Source organism: Atractosteus spatula, chromosome 1 (genome assembly GCF_055471065.1).
Source record: "Atractosteus spatula isolate fAtrSpa1 chromosome 1, fAtrSpa1.hap1, whole genome shotgun sequence".
NCBI classification, from domain to species: Eukaryota; Metazoa; Chordata; class Actinopteri; order Semionotiformes; family Lepisosteidae; genus Atractosteus; species Atractosteus spatula.
The window spans coordinates 9,531,932-9,554,942 of NC_142706.1; the positions used below are offsets into that span (position 1 = coordinate 9,531,932).

At 34.9% G+C, this 23,011-nt stretch overlaps 1 protein-coding gene across 1 annotated transcript in view; it reads left to right on the plus strand.

Moving 5' to 3' along the window:
- Positions 1-23,011, plus strand: part of LOC148840567 (phospholipid-transporting ATPase ABCA1) — a 300,212-nt gene that overhangs the window by 26,546 nt on the left and 250,655 nt on the right. The window contains exons 5-6 of the mRNA XM_088932095.1: positions 5,590-5,717; positions 16,806-17,003. Coding sequence (XP_088788221.1) covers positions 5,590-5,717; positions 16,806-17,003 — 326 coding nt within the window. The remainder of the gene's footprint in view (positions 1-5,589; positions 5,718-16,805; positions 17,004-23,011) is intronic.

A 23,011-nucleotide genomic window follows, 5' to 3' on the forward strand; every position in this document is an offset into this window, starting at 1 on the left:
CAGCACATTCTGATAGTGGATTCTCAGAAACAACACTTGATTTACCGTACAAAATTGTTTTGAACAAAAATCAGGGAACTAACTATACTCAATAGTGGTGCAGAACAGTTAGATTACATTTAGAGGATGTATGTTTTGGTGAAAAAATCTAATTTATGATATGCATATTTTAATTAAGTGACCTGCTATTCACAGATAATATATATATATATTTAAAGATCAAACATCCTACATTATTTTTATAAATATTACACAGTACATTTCAAGGTGTTGATCAGAGTACCGATTTACTAAAAGATAAAGACATGAGAACACTCAACATGGCATGTAAATGACTATATCTAGATGTTTATTTTTTCTATGCAGATGTGACTATGCAATATCTTTATTAAATATTTGTATTCCCAGTGGTAATTATTTGTGCCCCAGCAGTCAGAATAAAATATTAAAACAAACGCTTTAGGACAAGAATAAACCATTCAGGCTGTCAGTACTGATCATTTTTCTCAGCATTAAACAGATTCTTTCAAGTCTTAAATTAAAGGATCCACATCTCAACAACACATCTTAATGTGTGTCATGTGTTGATTGTGTGCCTGTGAAAAAATAAGAATGAGTACAAAATTTAACAAGCTGCCATATGTCTTCACGTTCTGTCTTAAGCTTAACTCAGAAAAAAAACACACTGATGCCAAAAAGATTTATTTCCTTTAATATTTTAAAAATTTAACAAAATTGACAGACTTGACTCTCGAGACTGAAAAACATCACATTCCTTCAGTCTGTGCTTTTGAGTGCTTAAAGCCTGAGAATGAGTCTTCCTGATCTTCTTAGACCTTCTGGGCTTCAACAGTCTTCAATAGTCTTCTGACAGTGTAGATAAGTGTTTGCAGCATTCCACATGTGGCCTAACTAGAACAGAACAAAGTCTAAACTTAAACATTCTTTACTGTATTCTGCACTCTTTACTATGTGTATAGATATTGTATTTACCTTATAATAGCATAATATTATGCATTTACAATTAAATGATAATAATATAATAGTTTAGTAATTTATATAGTACTTCATATTTCAAAATATTGTACTGTACATACAGCATAATAGGAGCCCTACTTCTTTATCCACCACTGGAGTGCAACACCCATCTGGCTGACACATGGTAGCTATTACTGTATGTGCCAGCAGCCCCAGTACACAGCACTTCAGGCAAAGAACTGAGGAATTGTTTCAGCATTTCAATTAAGGGGAGGCTTTAAGGTAAGCCAGATTGAGCAAACCCAGAAAAGTAATGTATATATGTATTAGATTCTAGTGACATGCTCATCTTAGTTGTCCTCAGTTTGTAAACATCAGTTTCCCAAATGTCAAATTTGTCTAATTTTATCTGAGCTGCAGGAGTATTTGTGGGTTCATTAGGGAAGACTTCAATTAAATAGTCATTTAAATGTATCTGCACTGTTATTCTATACTTCTCCTTTTTCAGTTATTAAAGCACATAACCTTTTCTGTTACCTTTCTTTTCTTTGGCGTTTGCAATGTCAAAATAACATGCATAGACTAAATGCATTCTATTTTAGCAACATAAAATATAAACAAGAGGAAGCTGGCTGACCCAGGTAAGCAGGTGTATTTGCTGAAAGTGTGATCCGAGGATCTGATCTGATGTTTCTTGAAGGTTCTTAGGGAAATGACTTCATACTGTAAGTATTTCTGAGTAACGTATTGCAGACAGTAGGAGTTCTTTTCTTTAAAAAAGTGTTTTCACTTCTGTTTCCACTATATTTTGTGAATTTAGTTTCAGAAAATTCACTTGAAGAGTCATAATGAAAACAAACAATTAGGGGTTGCAGAAATAAACTTTAAAAGGCTGTTTTAGGCCTTTGTAGTGAGCCACTTACACAAAAAAATAAAGCTTTAAAGGATCCCTCTTTATTGAGATAATGTAGAGCCTATGAAAGGGAAACCATTAAGGGATATTAAAATGGTAATAAATACAATATTGCAGTACAAAGTACACCTACTGTATGAGCAATTCTGTATGTCAGTCTTATTCTTGGAAATACTTTTTAAGGTCTTTGGAGAAAGAGAAAATTAAAAGCATGGCTTTCCAATGATAAAAGAGACTGCTTTTTAAAGATATTTATTGTATCTTTATGTTTGCAGCATTGCAAAGAGAAAGGGAAGATGAACATAAAGCATGGCTGATGAAATTAAGCTCTGAATGAAATATTGTAATTATAAAGTACGCAACATCTTTTTGTTGTGCCCAAAGAGAAATAATTCTTTTTCACCATCAAAACTTTGTTTTTATCAAGAAAATGTACTTTTCATGCTTGGTCAGTTTCCTGGCTTGTTTTGGAGTTAACAGTTTATATCTGTGGGTCTCCGCAAAAGGAAATTGGACAGGTTAAGAAAGAATCGGTGTCAAATAGGCAGAATCAACCATGATTACCATCACATCACTAACAGCCAATGGAAAATGCAGTTCAAGTACCCTTCATAATTCACTAGAGTGTGACTGAGATCAAACAGACAATGTTTTAATGAAGCTTCATTTCCTTCATATTATTCTGGTAAAAGAATCTGACTTAAGCAGTGTTGAAATTAATTGCACATGTCTATGACATACCATCTTTAATGCACAACAGGTAGGAGTGGTTTTCCAAAATTATATTTCTTATACTATACACTGAGTGTATTAAACATTTTACATAAACATAAAATGTTTCCACTTAAAAAAAACATTTGCAATTCTAATGATGCAGATTTGAAGAACTCTGTACAGTACATCTCTATTAATCCACACTTCAGATGGGTGTGTCCTGAAAAATAATCTGTGATCAGTGCTGTTTTGACGTAGAATGTTTTACAGACATGGAATGCACGAAACTTCCATCCATCCATTTTCTAAGCACTTGATCCAATTCAGAGTTATGGAGGAGCCAGAGCCTATCTCAGCAAACAACGGGCACAAGGCGGGATACACCCTGGATGGGACGCCTGTGCCATCCAACAGGGTAGACACAGACAGAAAACACAGACACACACACACTCACACCAGGGCCAATTTTTCCTGAAGCCAATTAACCTACCAGTACTGTATATCTTTGGACTGTGGGAGGAAACCAGGGCACCATTAGGAAACCTACATGATCACTGAAAGAACCGATAGCAACTACAGTAGGTCCGGAATTGGGCGAGTACTGCTAACCACTGTGCAACCCTGTCCTGAACTTTCTATAACATAATATAAAAACATAAGAAAAACAAAATTACTGGGATATCAGATGATCTCAGTATATATATACAGTATATGTATAATGATCTCATATATATAGAATTGTAAAAATATGAGAACACTTACAAAGAGGACTTTTCTTTTTGTAAGTGTGTTTATTCTTTTGTGGTGCTTATTTGGGCTATTTATACTTGATGAATCTCACCGTTTCAAATTAGTGCAGACAAGCAATATTATTTATAATATTATTACAAATTTGTGGTAATACCATGTTAAGTGGTAGGATCAATACTTTATGTTTTCGTGTTAGATAGTCCTAAGGTGAGTGTACTGTATGGCCGTCGTTTAGTTTTAAAAAATCCTTTTCCTTCATAATAATTATCTATTCTATTTTTAGTTTTGATTAGTACATAGACTGTAAAAAACTAAAAGCTCCATTGTTTGAAACAGTGTCAATAAAGAACATATTGAAATGCCTACACTCATTGTGCTGTTTATTTTTCTAGAGTGTTGAAAAAATTTTGTTCAATAATTACTTAATAAGGTAACTGCACAAACTGAAAAATGAAAAAAAGCAAACTCTAACACAAAAAGCAAGATACAAAACAAGGGATTTGTCGTAGATCAGCATCAGCATTTCCAAACTGATGGCAAAACACACTGATTTTTGTTCTCTTTATTGAACAAAGGAGTTTACTGCCTAGTTGTAAAGTCTTTCATATATATAATGCAGCCCTGACATCTATATGAGCACCAATAATAAGCTGATTTAAATCCCTATAAATATTATGTCACACAGCTATTTCAGATGTAGGTTTTGCTGTGGAATAAAAATTAAATGTGGTGATGTTTTGTTATTGGACGTTTCAGCACTGGTGCTCATTTAACACATTTTGTGTTTTTGTGCATTTAGAGTCCTGGAGAAGTGAAGTCTTGGGCTTTACCAGCATAAAATGCACTGCACACACAATTGATGATCTAAGCAAAGATGAGCTCATATTACAATTAGTTAAGGAACAAGTAATAGATTTATTCCATACTGCAAAGAAGAAAGAAAACACAACGTTTCGGCTGTGGAGCCTTTTCAGCATGGAATAAACCTATTACTCGTTCCTTTGCAGCCTATGTACAGTATGCTAATGCAGCTACCCACCTGAACTATTACAATTAGATAATGTGCACAAGTGTTTGAGGTGCAAATCAAGTAAAGGGAGTAATGCTGGTCAATAAAATAATTGCACCGTATGCTAGAAACCAACATTTAACTGGCTTGCAGCATTGCTTTGTCACACTGATGGATTTAACTTGCTACATTACTTAATACAGTCATATATTGATAGTGTTTTGAAAATGAGTATTAATCTTATTGTTGGAAACGTTTATTTCATTTTAGACATAGTTTAATGTTATTACATCATAAACACTTTGAAGAATGTAGCAATATGGTTCTTTTAACTATGGGATATCAATAAATATAAAGGACAACAATAGTGAAGCAAAGTAAATTTTATTAATGTTGCACAAGTGAATTACACACACATTTTACTGTATGTGTTTTTGCAATCATGCTTAGTACAAACAGTACTACAAATGGCTTAGCTCAATAAAATAGTATGGAGATAAATAACCGCAGTGCTTTCTGGATTTATTCATACTCTAGATAGGAACAGAAAACATCACAAAACAGAATGACTTATGGATTGGGATGTAGCTTGTGAAAAAACTGTTTGTTGTCATCTTCAAAACATTGCAGAGAACAAAGTCCCATTAAAATAAATATATTTTCTATATTGATCCACCAAGGCAAAGGAAAATTTGCTCAGAGAAACAGCCAGGCCTGGAGAGGTGAAATGGAATTATTTCCCAAAAAGACAAGATTTGTGGCACACCCAACTGTGACTTTGCTCCATCACTGAAATTATACGGGGAGATTTTTTTACATAACCAAATATCAAGACATATTTAGAGCAGCAGCTACAAACTATGAATGAGTGGAATTTCCACATTCCAGGACTAATGAACCTGCTGTAAATTGAGATTAATCCAAATCTCAATTTGTGGCAGGTTTCCTAAATCCTCAGAATCCATGCTTCATTGGCAAATCCCACTTTATCCATCCATTCATCCATTTTCTCACATCAGATTCAGAATTGCAGGAGAGCCAGAACCTAACTTGGCAAGCAACGATCAGAAGGCAGGAAAGTCCCTGGATCCCACAGAGATCCCACTTCAGTGAACTACTAAATAATGGAGTTCCTCCCCTTCCATGTGCAACCATTATGAAAGTTGTGTGAGTATGAATGGTTTTGGGTGTTGATTCTAACAAAACTTTTTTTTTTGCTTACTAGGTCAGCCAATACTACTGAAAAACATTTTAAATGAAAATGAGACATTCACGACGTACTTAAAAGAGAATCTTTCAGTCCCTACTTTTGTTGCAGAGGAGATGAAAACAGCACAGATTTTCCCAAATAAGGTAGGCCTGTGTTTTTAGCTTTACAGTACACTATGTGATGTGGGTTTCCCTTAAAATATAAATTGATTTGCCATACTTAATTTTGAACCATGGAGACAAAAATAAAGTAAAGCCTACAGTAACTTGGTATTTCGCTTAAAAAAATATTCTTAAATAATGTTTTTGTAACAGAAAGCTGTATTATCTGTGTGGTATAGATACTGCACTTTATTCATTAGTATAACCACAAATGACTAACACAATAATAGGATTCATTTTTGAAAGGGGCACAATTTTAATTGGAAACGGCAAATTTGACTGAAAAAGTTCATTACCCGGTCTTCCATAAAAATACACATTTTTTAAATTAATCCAGCAACTGATTTCAATACACGTTCTTTGGTTCTTAGAAACTTTACATGAATAAAAAATTAACAATATCAGTGTCTCAGTTTGCCCAGATGACAGTCCTTGGTCAAATATTGAACTGGTACTGGAGAAGTTGAGGCGGCTGATGTGTCCCAAAAGAAAAAGCAGGACAGTCTTGCTTTAGGATCTTAAATTGAACATTTTGGAAAGTTGTGTTATATTTAATATCTTAAAGCTAAAATATAATTATCCATTTTATAACATTTTATATTTAAGCAGATACCTGGATGCAGTGTACTGATTTTGCCATGCTGCTTTGCAACACACAACATTATCTTATATCAAAACAACTTGTTTTATATACTGCATAATAATTACAGTAACAACATCATTAAGATTAAGATCATGCAGTATTTTATAACAAAAAGCAACTGTTTTTTTTCCTGTGAACACATGCTATGCTTTCATTATATGATACATTTAACTGAAATTCACTAAAAAAACATCCTTTTCCAATATTCAGTTGAATGTCTTCATGGTTTCTGCTGTACCTGTTGTTGTGTAGCCCATTTATGTTAGTAGTAGTTATTGTTCTGAATAAATCATTCTAGTGATTTTTCTGAATCTGATGATCCTGTCATTTGTCTGTCAGTGGTTCACTTGTTCTGGGTTGATCACCTTTGCTTCCCATCAGTTCGTAGGCTCGCTGCAGTCTAGTGATTGTACAGGGATACATTCGGAGTACTCTAATAAGCTGATTTTGCAATGCGCTTCCTAAACATTTTCCCAGAGCACCATTCCTATCTGTTTTACTGAACTGTGGCATTGCTTCAGTATGATCAAAACTGGCAAATCTTTCTTCCTTTTATGCATGCACACATCACATTTTGAAATGAAAATTCACAAGCACACATTTATTGCCATGGTATTATAACACTTTCTTGCCATTTTAGAAATAAATAAAATACATTACAAATGAGAGGAGGCTATGTAGCACATACATTTTTTTTTAATTGGGGAACATTTTTATTTTATGGAGGAAGGTATTTAACCAATTCTTTCTTTGTTTAATTGGGGGTATGTAAACTCCTGTGTTGTGAAAAGCCATTGACCAAGTCCATATGGTTATCTTCTTCAAGTTCAATATAAAATAGTAAATATAAGTGGAAATTAAATTCTGGAGTATTCAGGACAGTACACAGGAGACACCTCCACATAGAGGGTCATGAAAGTCTAGAACAAACTTCCTATCCAAGTTGTTAAACTGTGCACTAAGGGATCCTTTAAAACGGCATGATGGTATTTTTGGATCATTAAGCCATTAGCAGCCAGATGGTCTTTTCTCATTGTAACCTTTCTTTATGCTTTCATTATCCAAGAATGCCATGAAGCCATTTCCTAAAGGATCCCTTGGAGGCAGCTTCAACAACATGTCTTGTGAATTTATTTCATATTTCAACATCTCTCACTTTGTACCCCCTTCTGGTTTCTGTCCTGAATGCTGAGCGCAAAATTATATATACATTTAATTTACACTTGTTTCCCCAGGTTCTGATATCCCTGTTGACTTTTAAGATATCTCCAGATCAAATAGTATCATTCAGGATCTTGAAAACCTGGTTCAAATATCTGTGTAATCTTCTCTCTTCCAGATTAAACATGCAGGTTTGCTTATTTGGCTGAATAGGACTTTCAATTCTGTCCAGGATTTAGTCTGGATGTTCTCCTTCAGCACCTCCATCCAGAAACATTCTTTGTGTAATGAAACTGTATCTCTTACACTGTATTACCATTTTCAGGTGAAACAGGTTAATGTACTGTAGATACAGTAGTTAATGGAAACATCTTTTTATCATAATGTAAATCAAGTGAAGAAAAAAAATTCTCTCGCCTCATAAATTTCTTCAACTTACCAATCATGATACCTCCCTCCAAACATCCCAATTAAGAGGCTCCAGAAGTGAAATCACACTAAAATTGTTAAAAATATAATGTAATAAAGACTTGACCATATCATAAGCAGCACTCTATGCCTCCACTGCCCCTGGTACCATGGACTGAAATCTCCATCTAAATAACATTTAATAAAGCTAAATGTTTTTACCAAGAGCTAATGTGGATGTACCCAATGAAATCTTTTAAGCCACAGCGAGGTCACCCAACCAGATTTATTTCTGCCAATAGGAAACTCACACTGTGTATTAGAGTTGTTGTTTTGCAGGAAGAAGAAGTGTAACTAAGGAATATCTGAAGGGATATGAAAGCTTGATGAACCTAAGATCTCATAGATCTTTTTATGGTATAACACAGAGAATCTAAGATGTAGTCACGTACCTACCAGGATCATTAAAAAAATATACTGTGGACTTTTCTCAGTACCTGAACATGGACGGTAGAGCATGAAAATCGTCAGATATAGCAGATGAGGCAGAGAGACACTAGGTGACATATTCTGCATATAACAATATATCATAAGCATTGAGTGATATACAGCGCTGAATTTTGTTAATAGACACAAGGGCAGAGATAAAACCAACAGATTGATGGGTAGCTTGAGCTTCAACTAGATTCCAAAGACGAGACAAACAACAGAGATGAAAGCTGGTATCCCTGATGAGTTCCCTCAGAAACAGCAAAGAAGAAAAAATACTTGCTGCCTGTTAATGCTATTGTTGAAGGTTTGGAGTCTAGAATTTTAAATAAAGAGTTTTACGAGGAATAACATCAATGCCAAGTGATCAAAATCAAGAAATTTATATTTTGTGATATCTGAATCAGCCTCCCTTACCTCTGAACTGATGCAGAAGAAAGCAAAGTAAAATGAAGAGACTGGAGAAATCTCACACATTTTTTCTTATCATTTTGGATGTCCAAACTATATAATTTGGAAAAATAAAGGCAAAATGTGGATTTTATTTGCACAGCATCTGACACTGTTTCCCCCTTTTCCTCTCAAACTATGGGAATATTTACATTGCTATGGGATTTCAACACTAGAAAATGGCTGGGTCAGCTGCTGGTGTTTAAAAAATAGTTCAGCCAAGATGTACACAGAAGACATTAGGCTATCCAGGAAATGTAATAAAAAGTGATTATCTTTTCTTGAACATTTTTAACCTGCTTAAGAAAACTAATAAAGTATTTTTTTTACTTTTCTTCATAAAATGTAGTTTTATGGTTTCAATGTACATATTTTGTTTGAATATTGTCTAATTTAAACTTTTAAAGACTCAATGTGAAATTACTTTTACAATTAACTGTAAGGACTTCCCAGTGACAGAAGCTGTATTTTGCACAATCATTTTCAGTTCTTATACTATATTTTTTTGGAGATATATATACAGTAAGAGGGAAATTTGACCCACCCTTGACACCACACTCATACTAAATTTTATTGCATCTCTCTGCCTCTTAATCTAATGAATAAATTATCCACAAATCCAAGAAGCTGCTGTCATTTAAGAAGGCAAGGACTGCATGTTGACAGCAAAGCAAACACTGATGAGTTTTAATCAAAAAAATTGTTTTAAACTTCATTCTGGTTCTATGCTGATGAGTACACACAATTAAGTTCTGACTTTCTGCACTTTGCCTCTGTAGCTCTTAAACTACCTAATTCTCCCCTTGGGGTGGTTTGGATCATTTGAAAAGCAAAAGAAAATTGTGAACCACCTTGAATTTCTCCCAAAAGCTATTTAATCGATCCCCTTCGACACCCACAAAGTAGCAAGTCTTGGCAGAGATCCTGAAACAACTCAATTTCAGTTATTTGTATTTAGTTCCACTGAAACGAAAATGCTTTTGTTTGTGATGAGAGAATAATAATTGACTTTGGAGCAGTAAAATAGTCCTGTTAGATCAGTGGTGTGAAAAGTGTAGGGCAAGGAGCATTGGAAATAATTGTAGGAGTCAGTGTATACCGAGATCCATTAAAAATGTAAATTAATATTGAAAGCAGTAGTATTTGTTGCATGTCAATGCTTTTTTGTTTTAGAATTTGATGACTGTATGGTTACAATTCTTTGAGCGGAAAAATGCAAAATTCGAAAAAAGAATTTCCTTACTTTTGGTCATGGTATAGTGGTAGTCTTTATCTTAAAATCATTGTTTACCTCCTCAATGTATAATGTATACACATAGATGCTATGTAATGATAATATAGATAAGAAATCTGAAATGATAATTTATAGTTATTTATCCTAAAGAGGCAAGGGCCTCTGAAGCTCCTTCCATAAAAATCCTCTCCTTGTGGTGGCTTGGATTATTGGAAGAGACGAAAATTGTGTGCTATCCTAAAAATCTACAATTAACAACTTAATTAATCCCCATTGATATCCACATTGACAGCTAAGGCTATGATTCAGATTGATTTCAACATTTGGAATTGAATGAATCAAACTCAGTATAAAATACATATAAAAAAACGATAAACAGGTATTGGAAGTATCTAAACACTTGTGTAATCTCTTTTGCAAAATCTAATCTCATGGATAGCCTAACGTATTTCCAGCTATTTAAATAAGGTAATATGTTGGAGAGAGAGATAGCTCCCATGGATCGTGAGCATTTTGGTTTATGGGCAATGGTGACTTTGAGCCAAGAAGAGTATTTGGAAGGTGTAGAATTAAATGCAACTAGGCTGAATGATTTCAGCTACTCCAAATGGAATGAATGTGTAGAACACTATGAGTGAATGGATTTTCCACTTTCACAGGGAAAACAACTGTTCAGGATGAGCACTCTCTTGAATGAACTATGCGTCTGAGAGTAATCAAGTGGTTTACAAGAGATTATTCCAAAGAGAGAGGTCTGTGTATAAACTTGGGTAGGGAAAGAGTACCATACTTAACTGGTTGTAGCTGTATCAGGGATGTCAGTGTTTGCTATGGAGGAGTGCCTCTGAACAAATTGGGTTCAGAAAGGAAGGAGAAAGAGAACTTTGTGGAAAGGGATTCTTTCTAGAGGCGGACTGGGCTGGCTAACAGACCTGTGGGACTCAACAAGGCTACAGGGGACTTTGAGATAATCTAGTGAATTTTGTACTGAGGTGCATCACAGGTTTTGGTATGGATTATGATAGTATTAGTCTGAGCACAATACAGTTATTCAAAATACTCTGAGCCTAGACTATGAAAACAGAAAGATAAGAAGTCAAATGCAGGAATCTGATCTGTGTTCCCCAAGATGCATTCAGGTGTAGTAACTTGGGCAGCAGGTACCTAGAAAAGCCAAAGGGATAATGGGAAACTGCAGGTGTATGATGACATGGTAGGCTGTGAAGTAAAAATGAATGCATTTAAAATGAAAAACAATTAAAATTAATGCATTGTAATTGCTAAAGAGAGAGCTCTGCATCTCAGCAATCCTTCATATGCTTTTGAACCTATAGTATTTCTGTACATACTGTAAATTCTGATGTCAACCCCTGCTGAAGAGCAGTGGGGCAAGCTAGCTTTATTCACTCTTCAACAAACCTCCCAGTGCTGGCTGCCCCGGAAATGATTTAACTGGAAAATTGAATCATTTGGAGTCAATTTACTATCACATCTGTTTCAGGTGATTCAGAAGATAAATACTTGTACTGTATCTGATAGAATTCGTGGCTCTGTCAAAGTGTTTTGTCCCTGAGCCCCTCGAGTCTTACTCCTGAGTTTAGCTTCATTATCCTGGCTTCTGCTTTGCTTTCTACCTCATCTGTCAGATCACCCCTTGTGCTGATTACGTCTCCAAATTTTCTCAGCCTTGGAACCTGCTTGTGATTATTACTACAGTATGTCTCCTTGCTTTGCCTTTTGCTTTAATTTGTTCTTCACTGTGTTCCCTGGATCTAACCTGAGCATTCCCTAGTTTCCTTTCCTGCCACAGCATGCTGTCTGTCTGCATGTACTGCAGCGCTACAGCTACAAGGGGCCAAAGGCAGAGTCCCATAGACACAAAATGCAGAAGGAATCAGTGTCTTTTTCCAGCTGCACTCAGTGCCAATGAGAGGAACAAATATTACTACATTGTTAGTTTTTAAGTAGCTACTATGACTGTGGTGACCGAGAAACAGCTGTTCAGTTAAAAATCCCAGAACAGACTTTGTATGTGCCAGCTTGGAGCTCTTTTTGAGCAAAAAAAGCTAAAAAGTTGAAACAGTAGTTGAAGCATGTGCACCAGGCCCCCATCTGCAGATTGAAAAGATTGAAAGTCCATTTAATAAGTGCTCAATAGATCCTAAGCCTAACATCAGTCAACCACGGAGAGCTCTGTATAAGTATTGGCATTTAAGCATTGTCATTTAAAGAAAATAAGAGCTTGTGCTCTGATATCATTATTGTTATCTGTGCTGTGAATTCATGAAGCAGGTGAAACTTTGTATCACTGTGAAACTTCGTATCACTGTTAGAGATTTGGTTATGTGTTAATTGTTCATTAGTAATTCGAAAATATGATTAAATTCCATGCAAATTTATTCATTGATGAAATGTAATTAAAACTTTATTAGAAAAGCAAAAGCTGACAGAAATCAACATTAATAAATAAAATGTGAAGAAACAAATAACCATCATATGGATGTAATAATGTCATAAAAGTTCTTAATAGTGCTCAAATTTCATAATATCCTATAAATATGTAGAACATTTGTAAATGTAATTGTCTATTATGATTTGGCATTTGGCAGTTTCAGGAAGCCTCCAGATTCTTACAGAAGCTTTTGAAAGTCAAATTTATTGCTACTTGTTAAAAGCACTAAAGCAGTGCACAGAAAAAATGCAATAAGGTTGTCCTGATCCAGGGTACTATCAGGAACTGCTAGTAGGATGTCGTATAATATCATGACAGAATCAAACCAGTGATTCCACAACCTAATGGAAAGCAGGGTTCTACATTTGTCTATTTGTAGTAGACAGGAGCAAAAATGAAATGTATTGTACTGTCTGTAGGTAAAGTTGGGATTAGTTCCCCAAATGCATGAGATTAGTACAAATAGGTGCAATTAAGCATGTCCTCATAAACACTAAGTGGTGACTGTTGAACCCAAGAATGCATGATGCTACAAAATTCAACACTCTACTTCTAGTGAAGTCTTAACAACCTCTTTTGTATGCTTGACTTCCTGCAGTTTCTACAATCGATCTTCTAAATATGACTTAATATACTTTATAGAATGATGCATAAAGAATAAATACAATTATGTTTATTGTATTACATGCTCAGTATTACCCAAATGTGTTAACCCTGCAGTTGTCAATTGTTTGTTGAGAGTTTTGACAATTGAGTTATTTCAGATTGTATATGGTCACACTTGGGCCATGTCCCAATTATCACACTATGCCCTAAGCCCTTCCTCCATGTCGGCACTTCTGAAGCGCAGGTGTGGACGTCAAGTGCGTGAGTATTCATTCAAGGGCGTATCGTTATAAAAAGGGTAATGGGACACCCTCGCGTGACGTCGTTGATGCTGCTTTTTCAGTGGCTACAGTAAGGGCATATCGGCAGGTAATTTTTTTTTAAAGAATTTTTCATTCTCAGCTCGCAGCTTCATGAAATTGAATTTATATCGTCTGTCTGTATAAAAGTAGTGACACAAAGTGTTCATACAAATGACAGTAGGAGGATCGTAACGTGTTCATTCACATTCATTCAAAATAAACCAAATAAGGTAAACTTGACAATACGTCAAAGCTTTGTACTATTAACTACGCATACTATTAAATATTCCATGTACAAAATACACCACAGATAAACGAATATTCCTCAGTCGAAATAGGGTGACGGAATAAAAGCTTTATATCAAAACTTCGTACCTAGAATATTGTAGCGCTCTCGGGTTCAATATATACAGTATGAATCTGAAGTAGCCTAATGAAATTGTGTTTTTACAGAAAATATTATGAATTTTAAAACTGTAAAAAAGTTCAATTTTGCTAACACTTTAATATTTTATTCTCCGTAGCTACTTCTCTCTGCTTTAATAGGATAGCAGTGGTTCTCAAACTCATTGGACTAAGTATCACCCCTGATAACTAATAAATGCATTTACTGTAGAAGCTGAAATATGTGCTCTCCTGTAGTTCTTGTGGGTAGCGGCTTACAGAATAGAAACTCCTCATGGGACATGCCCTCAAACTCATATGTAATGTAATGAGCAAATTGGCCAAATCAACGACATCTTCAGACTTAAAGTATCTAATTGCAGTGAAAAGCATCTGCTCATCTTAACATGCTCTATCAGCATACTTTTGACATCATCTGCCTTATCAACACATCTACGAGAGACTGCGTCAGTCTAAGGGGACAGCTGGTTGAACTGTTTAGCAACTTTTTCTCCACACAATATGTGTCGGCTCTTTTGCCAACGGTAAACAAATTCACCAATAGTGTGGGACTTACCTGCTTTAGCAATCCGCAAGTTTACCTTTTTCCCGTTTTCAAGTTTTAAGTTTTTATTTCATGCGCATGGGAACGAAACACGGAGAGGCTCATTTGTATTTTTCTCAAACTAACCTAGAACAGTCCTTAAATATTTTTCTGTGATCTATCAATCCTACAAGATTGCCAGTGTTCCAAAATTCATGCACATTCTCCTACCTCTCTATTTGCTGAAGATAACGTTTTTAAAATGTGTCGTGTTAATCTCAATAGCAGTCTCAATACCAGAGGCAATATTTAATTTTAACTCAGTCTTTTACAATTTCCTTGTCAGTTATTAGTGTTATAGATAATTCTATTTTGTAACTGCAAAATTCACATATTTACAAAATATTCAAGAATCTAGATCATTGATATGAATTAGCAAGAGCAGTGGTCTTAATACAGATGTCTGTGGTAATCCATTAATGAAATCACCCACAGAGCATACATGCCTTAAGTCTGAGTCAGCTTTGACTGTGAGGATGTGCATGATTTACTGAGTGCTCCTAGGGAAAGGTGAGCTGCGGTCAGGAAAAAAGTACTTGACTTATTAACAGTGACCTCTCTGACTTTGCAATGACAAGTCAGCTTGCTGTGCTGTTACTCATCCAATGTACTGTATACCGGCTCTGCTATGAGTACTTTCAGACAATGTTAAGAAATTGACTTCATGTACATAACCACTGTCATGTATAGTAGTTCTGACAATAAACATAAACATACTGTACAGTATAATGTAACATTCAGTATATCCATATGAAAATTGATTTTTCATGTGAAAATAAAAGATCTATGGGAACCTGTTTGTAAGGTGTCTAGGACGGAGCTCTGGAATGCTATCTATGTTGTTTTTTAACCATGGGGATCTGTAAAACCTGGGTTGAACAATGATTATATGCTTTTAATTTTTTGTGTGTTTGTAGTCTATTGGTGTGCATCTGCCCTACCCTTACTCAGTATTTGTGGAATATTGTACATCTTGTGACATCTACTGCATATGCATATAACCACTTGTTCCATTAACTTTGTTCTGCATTTGCTGTAGTATGAAAGTACTGTAGTTTTACCTATCTTGGTACAGTATACCCTTTCTGGACATACAACTCATTTTCTTTGCTTCTGAATTTGTCTAAGGACTTGTGCTTTAAAACTTTTCAGTTTTTACAAGATGTCACCTAACCTTTTAATATGAAAAACTAATTTCCAGATAGTTTCTACTGAAAGAGTACTGCACTTTTTTTACAGAGTGTGATGAGATGAACCATGAGAAATAATTGAATCCAATTTTTATCTTATTGAAAGATAAGAAACTTTAATTTGGACATTAAAACATGTACATGTATGATGTTGTCTTTGTAATTGTTAAATGGGCAGTCCTTGTTGTTTTATAAATAAGAGGTAGTATTTATCTCAAAGGCATGCAAGTTTAATATTTGTGTGGTGCTATCATATAATTAATAGTATAACATCCTGGGGTCCTACAGACTAGATTATCCAGGCACGATGAAAACAATGTCAAACAAGTCTGCTGTTCATTATGAACTATTATTCCTGTTGATAGTACTGTTGATGTTCTTGCTCATTTCAGTAATCACAGTTAAAGATTCTGCATGTAAGCATGGGGCTTGGGGATGGTCCCTCTCCCTGTATCTGTCTGGGGTTCTTTGGAGTGTACAAGGACTGGGAACACACTAAATGGGAGCTTTGGGAATTATCGTTCCCCTGGGTATTACTGGCACCTGGTGGAGCTGTGAGGCTGATATCTGGTTTTTGCAATGAAACAGAGCAGAGCATATAATCTCATTCATCCTCTAAACCCACATGAGCACTTGTAAGTGCTGTAATAATTAATACATTCTTCATGATCCACCAAGTGTTAGGTCATCAACGGTTTTTATTAGTTTACATTTTTCTAAAAGTAGAGTAGATATTAATGAGCACACAAAAATCTTACAGAATTGGGAGTAATTAAGAAAAATACAGTTATTCTTTGAACATTTACAGTAAGAAAGAGTATCACCAGAAAGAGAGATTTAGCAGGTTAAAGGTACTGTATAATCTTAAAATTGAAAATCAGATTATTTAAAAATATGTCAACTGAAATAAAACCAGAATGGCTATTGGTCTGTATGTAGGTTACAGAAAAGGATAACCAGAGCAATGAGGATACTAAATACAGGTATGTGATATGAATTAATACTTTTGTTAAAACTGATCTGTTAACACTTATTTTCAGTTAATGAACTATAGGTCTGGAATCAGTTAATATTTTAGAAATGAACTGATGAATTTCATGTTCGTTTGTTGTTTGTAACATTCTTATTTTTTTCATCTGTTCATTAGGTATTAAGTCTTTCCATGGATGACAACCTAAACACAATCCTCTGTAACAAAACAGAACTGAAAAAATATATCCAGTTGAACTCTTCAGCAGCTCAAGACATTTTCCAGAACATAAGTTGTTCTTTCTCCCCACAAAAGCTGGAGACAACCAGGGATGTTTTACTGAAAAATCTCAATATGTCAAAGCTATCTATGGCGGTAAGTATTTTTAGTGCAATATATCATCTCTATTAACTTCTTTTATACATGAACCTATAGAAGTAAATTGCATTTTAGGGAAAACATACTGTCTTTATAGGGGAACCTCATGAAGCCTTGTGCTAATGAATACAAGTGAGTTTGAAAAAGATAAAAAAAGAGATTTATACCTGAAAGCTTTGTAACGTCAAACATTAGCATGGTCATATAGACATATCTATGCTTTTAGCATGAAATCCATAAGCAGCTTCAGTCTGTATTTAAGTGTGTGGTGAGCAGGACTTGAATTTATAATTTAGCACAAACTTTTATAATCACAAATAGAAGGAATAGCACACGTTGAGTAATTAAATACATGTTGAATGATTGCAGAAGTGGCTTATAGGGAAACATTTTACCCATCTGCCAATGATATGTCTCAATACATCATTTTTGAAGTGCTCAACACTTCTGTAATTACAGGACATAACAATTGATATAAAACTAAATAACATGGTAGGTATATAACCCTAAAGTGTTTTTTTTTCACTTCATCCCAATCAGTGCAGAAATAATTACAGCATGTGTTGACCTAAGTAGTCAGACAGGGGCAGTGAGTGAAAAGTGCAGAGGAAGGGAGGACTGTAGTGTACATTCTGCTTTAGGATAGCAACCCCTCACTCATTTACAGCATGATCTAGAAGCTTCCTTGTTAGTATTCATTGCATCAGAAATGACATGAGCAGAAGGTGTTTATAGTCCTGCAAAAAAAGCACTAGAAGGAGCAATCAACTGAATTTGAAACTTAATCTCTTAAATACACTAGGTTAAAAAACTTTAAAACGCCAAATTTTAATTCAAAAAGCAAACCAAAAACTCAATGTATTTTAAACAACTCAGCACAATCAACAGCTTTGTGTCAGCTGAAGAATTGCTGAAACTGCTGTTGAGGCATACTGTTCTATCCTGAGTCTGTTTCATTATCTTGATCAACATCTGATGTTAGCAAATTCAAGAGACATATTCAGTCTGCTTATGTGATTACTATGCTTCTGAAAGTATATAAACAAGTTTCCTACACCTCTATGATAAACAAAATCAGGATTTGTCAATGATATAAATATATTGCATGTGTGAGAAATTACATAATAAATTATTTAAGGATTACAAATACATTATATAGTACTGTCGAGGCTCTCTGTCTGTGTTCTCAAAGATGGTTTTCCTAACTCCCACATCAGAAAGACTACTGAAACTAAAATTGTCCTGCAACCTTTCCCCCTCTCTCAACAACAGACTGATTTTCTTCTAAATTCTCTTTTCATTGTCGTTTTCATTTCATACCTCTCTTCGCCTTTCCTGACTTCACACTACCTAATTGGCCACTCTGTCTGTCCCCTGCTCCCTTCTCCCGCTCCTTCTCTCTCCCAGCTTTTGTTCTCCCGCTACATTACTTTTGCTTACTGCCCTGTCTTTCTCACACCTGAAGAAGGCTCCACGGCCGAAACGTTGTGTTGTCTTTCTTCTCTTTTCAGCATGGAATAAACCTACAGTATTACTTGTTCCGTTATATAGTATGATAATCTTATTTCCATTGAATCCCCATTCACAGAAATGAGTTATAACAGAAGCTAATTGAAAAAGTACTACACCAAACACCCATGCATTTGTGCAATACATATTTAGAAGGGGAATCTAACAAAATTTAGCAAGTGATTCTTGGGTTAGCAGAAAAGATTTTTCACAGTCTATCTACAGGGTCACAGAGAGTAAGCATCTTGAAAAGACACAATGCAATCAGGAAGGCAAGACTTTCCCATTTTGTTACTTTAGATAAAAACATAGTAATGGCTGTTTTGACTCAAGCTAGGGTTTCATCAGATTAAAACTGTTGCATGTAAAATCCATTTAGAGTTTGGTACCCATCATGGAATATGTTACTTTTAAATTTGTCTTAAATAAAACACTTGTACATACAGTATTCTGTTAATAATGTACTGTATACATTTTACAAAAATATCTTATGTTTTCATTGTTCATACATTGTATACATCAAGGTCACCTTGTATACTGTCCTATAAAGGTAGTTAAGATGCATACAGGTACATGAGATGGAAAAAATGTTTAATTCAGCAACTTTAAGATTTTTCATCAACCAGAATCTATTAAATTGTGCAATCAAGCAGTGGTTCCATCTTAAATATTTTATTTAGTCAACCAGTGTAGAAAAAAGAAATAGCAATAGCCTACCACCATAAATTGTACTCACCAGTTTATGGTACACTGAATAAATGTGTACCACTCAAAATAAATAGCATTTTTAAGTGTTTGTTGTTTGATTGTCATTAGCATGTCTTTAGAGCTCTTTTCAATCTTTTTTGCATTATGTTTTCTATCCTAAATGAGATCAGTTTTACTTTTGTGTAGTGTTTCATTAATACAATTTGATGTGGATGATTCTGTGTGTTACACTGGTCAAAGCAAGAGGTTAAATGAAATATTAGAGGCCTAGTATTGTGGTACCTCCTATCTGATCTGGTTTGCTATTGTACAGTATATAACTCAAGGACACCGTGCCTGTCCCAAGCCCATTCAATCTGGTTACACTTGGCCAATTGCTGTTTTGGGGTATCCTGACTACTATCAGCTAATAATATAGCCAGACATTTACATAGTTATGCCATTCAGATGCTGAGAACCAAAGCTTTCCTTGTACATTTGTCATCAGTGAAAATGTCTTCTTTCAGAGCATCTTATAATTCCCTGTTTGAAAGCTGTGGAAACAAGTGAAATCAGCTATTTAAAGTTTTCTTTTACTTTTCATTTAAGAAACCTTAGTGACTCGAAATCCATTACATCCCTAATAAAGGAAATGAAGTGAAATGAAGGGTGCTAAAAATAAGTGACACAAATTAGTAGAAGTGAAAGTTGATGCTGTAGAGGTGCCCGCACGCTGTTTCTTTGGCTTAAATACCTTGGCCTGAATGTAGTTTCAGCTACTGTTCATTCAAATTTAAAATCCTTATTTTCTCTTAAAATGTTTAACTTATGAATTTAACTTCCAACAGCTTAACATATAAATGTATTCTTTTACCACATTTAAGCATTTTCTGGAATTTGCTTAAATCTTACAATGCAAAATAATAGACTAGAATAATAAAAGGTCCAAAGAGGGCAATTTTTTATTTACCCATTCTTTTATGTGATGTTCATTAATAACTTAATTACAAATTCCATTTGGTGAAGAGACTTTTACTTTGCTTTGAAAGAAGTTATATTTTTTAGAGGAAAGGAAAACTAAAAATAGTATACCTTTAAATTTTGCTGGAATAATTCTATAACATTTGTGGCTGAAACAATTCTAAATTAAATTAGCCAACACAATGCTTTATTAACAAGGTCTATTTTTATCTCGCCTAAAATGACCGTAAGGGATGGTTTTAGGTTAAGAGAGTGTTTTTAATTAAGGTCAGTTTCTGACAGAACATAATTAGGTGAAAGGAGGAAAACGTTGATTACTGAGATAAAGACACATTTTCTACCAATTTACAGATGATACTGGGTGACATACTGTATGCAGAATTTAAAATTGCTAAGGCAATATTCATGCACCTGATGGACATAAAAAAACAAAGGAGTAGTAGTGAAATGAAAACCAAAGTGTTATATTTCTCTGGGGTTTTAGCTACTTCAGCAAAAAAGACTGCACATTTGCCCCTTTTTACAAATAATTCAAGTTCTATGCCACCAGAATTTTTCAGTGCGTGCCTAAAGATGCAGTACCAAAAGTTTAGTTACCATACTGAGTCCCTATTTTTCTTGTGTTATAAAGATTTGTTTGTGTAAATAAATGACATTTCCAGCAATGTGATAAATTTAAAAAAGGCATAATGTACTGTATAGTATTGCATAGTTTATATGCAATGTAAATAATGTAAGCAACATTGTTGTTGTTTTTTTTTAACTGGTTCCTGTTTGTTCATGATTAATGCTCAATAACAGAAAAAAATAACAAGGAAATTGAAATAAATCATTGTTCTTCATACAGTATACTGTAATTGTAGTTGCTGTGCAAATAGTATATGAGCATAATATTGGCAGTTGGGTTCTTCAGTCTATGTGGATCAGCATTGGTAATGTGTTGACGTGCAGAAGAACCTTTGGTACCGGTCGTGCTGCTATCTTGAAGTTTTTTAGTTTTTCTGGACAGAGTTGGACAATATCAAAAAGAAGTGGTACTGAGACAGGAATACATGAGAAGCAAGGAGTAAAAGGTTTCTAAGAACTTTGACACAGGAATATCTAAACTAGAGTACAGTATATGATTGGTTTCAAATTATCTCAATATCTTTAAAACTAATACTGCTATATGCTAAAGAATTGTAGCAAATTCTGATCAAATGCATTTCTTGTGTTATCGGACATAATATAAAGAAACAACATCTGACTTAACTATTTCTTCCATAAAAACAGCAGGTTAAATACGTGGCAAAGACAGTGCTACTGTTAACCCTATTCGTACATAGTTATTTTTTGTTATTATGGCTAGGGCAGCACTGCAGTTTACAAAAATAAGATGTTGACCGAGTATCAGCATTCTGTGGCCTCTGAACTATTTTGAGAGGGGGTTCAGTGATGGCATGAATCATCACTGGCTGAAATTCACTGTCATTTACCATTTTTACTCAATATACAGTATATTATCCGACTTGGCATTTCTCCTCTTTATATGTTTAGCTGGTCTGATTATTTAATTCACAGAACAACTTACTGTAAGTACTTCAGGTCCATGTTATGCACAGATAACAGTTTTAAAATATTGTAACGCTACGGGGTTCAGGTGGGCGCCCTCGCCTGCCGCCTACACAGGTCGGCCCCCCACCTTCGGGGACCTGAACCCGGGCCTCCGGCGTCACTCAACAGGGACCCCAGCCTGGTGAGCTAAAGAGAGATCTTCTCCCAGCCCAGCGGCTGTGGTCCTGCTATTACAGGGAAGGGCGGTGACGTCACCGCTCTGGTAAGCCGGCTCTTACACACTCACGTATGGCCGTATGCGTTACAATATGTTCATCATGTGTCAAATACGTTTGAAAAATGTCACATTTTTGATTGAATAATTATCAGTTAAAATGAAAAAATAAATTATGGTCATGTAAACAACAGTGATATACGTCCTTGAAATTTAAAACCACTGGCCTAGGCAATATGAAAATTTCCAAGAGAAAACAGTGAAAATAGTCTGAATATAATCTGAGCATCGCCAAATGCTAATTCATCCATCATCATCATAAATATGCATATCACAAAACAAAACAACTAGTCACAGCTGTACTGCATCCACATCCTTTTCTTTTGTCAGTGAACAAGAATTATCATGGCTGCTTTATCCAAATGTAGAGTAAAAAAAACTTTAGACTATAATTCTGTCAATGTCCTTTGTTTCCTTAGATTGCTGCTTTAGGAATTAGGGATACATTAGGAAGCAAAGCTGCAGAATTTCAACATGACAATACAATTTTAAATTAAAGCCAAACTTCACCAGATGGAAATCATGGTGTGCTGAAGGTCCCTAATTAGTCACAGACACTGACAAGCCACAACACATACGACCTGATTTGACAATTTAGCAGTTGTTTTTTTATTCATTGTCACAAAGCTGGTAGTAAAAGAAGCTGTTTTTTATTCTATCAGGTCCATTTACTTGTTCTAATATTGCCTTGGTTAAAACTAGGCAGCTGAAATTAATGTGTTCAGGACTCAATAACAGGCAGCCTATTGCTATAATTGCACTAAGCTCTAAGACTTGTCCCCTTGAATCTAGAATGTCTCAGAGTTTATTGTTTCTATACAGTTGAAGTATCTGAAGATTTAAAAGGATGGAAGGCCAACAGGGAATCCTAGAGGCATAATCATAATGAAGAATTGAATTATGTAAACACTTCTTTAGTCTGTTTGGAATTCCATTTAGAATACCACTTTTATGGAAACACAAATTCATCCCTATTGTGTAATTTAAGGATTTGTTGTGA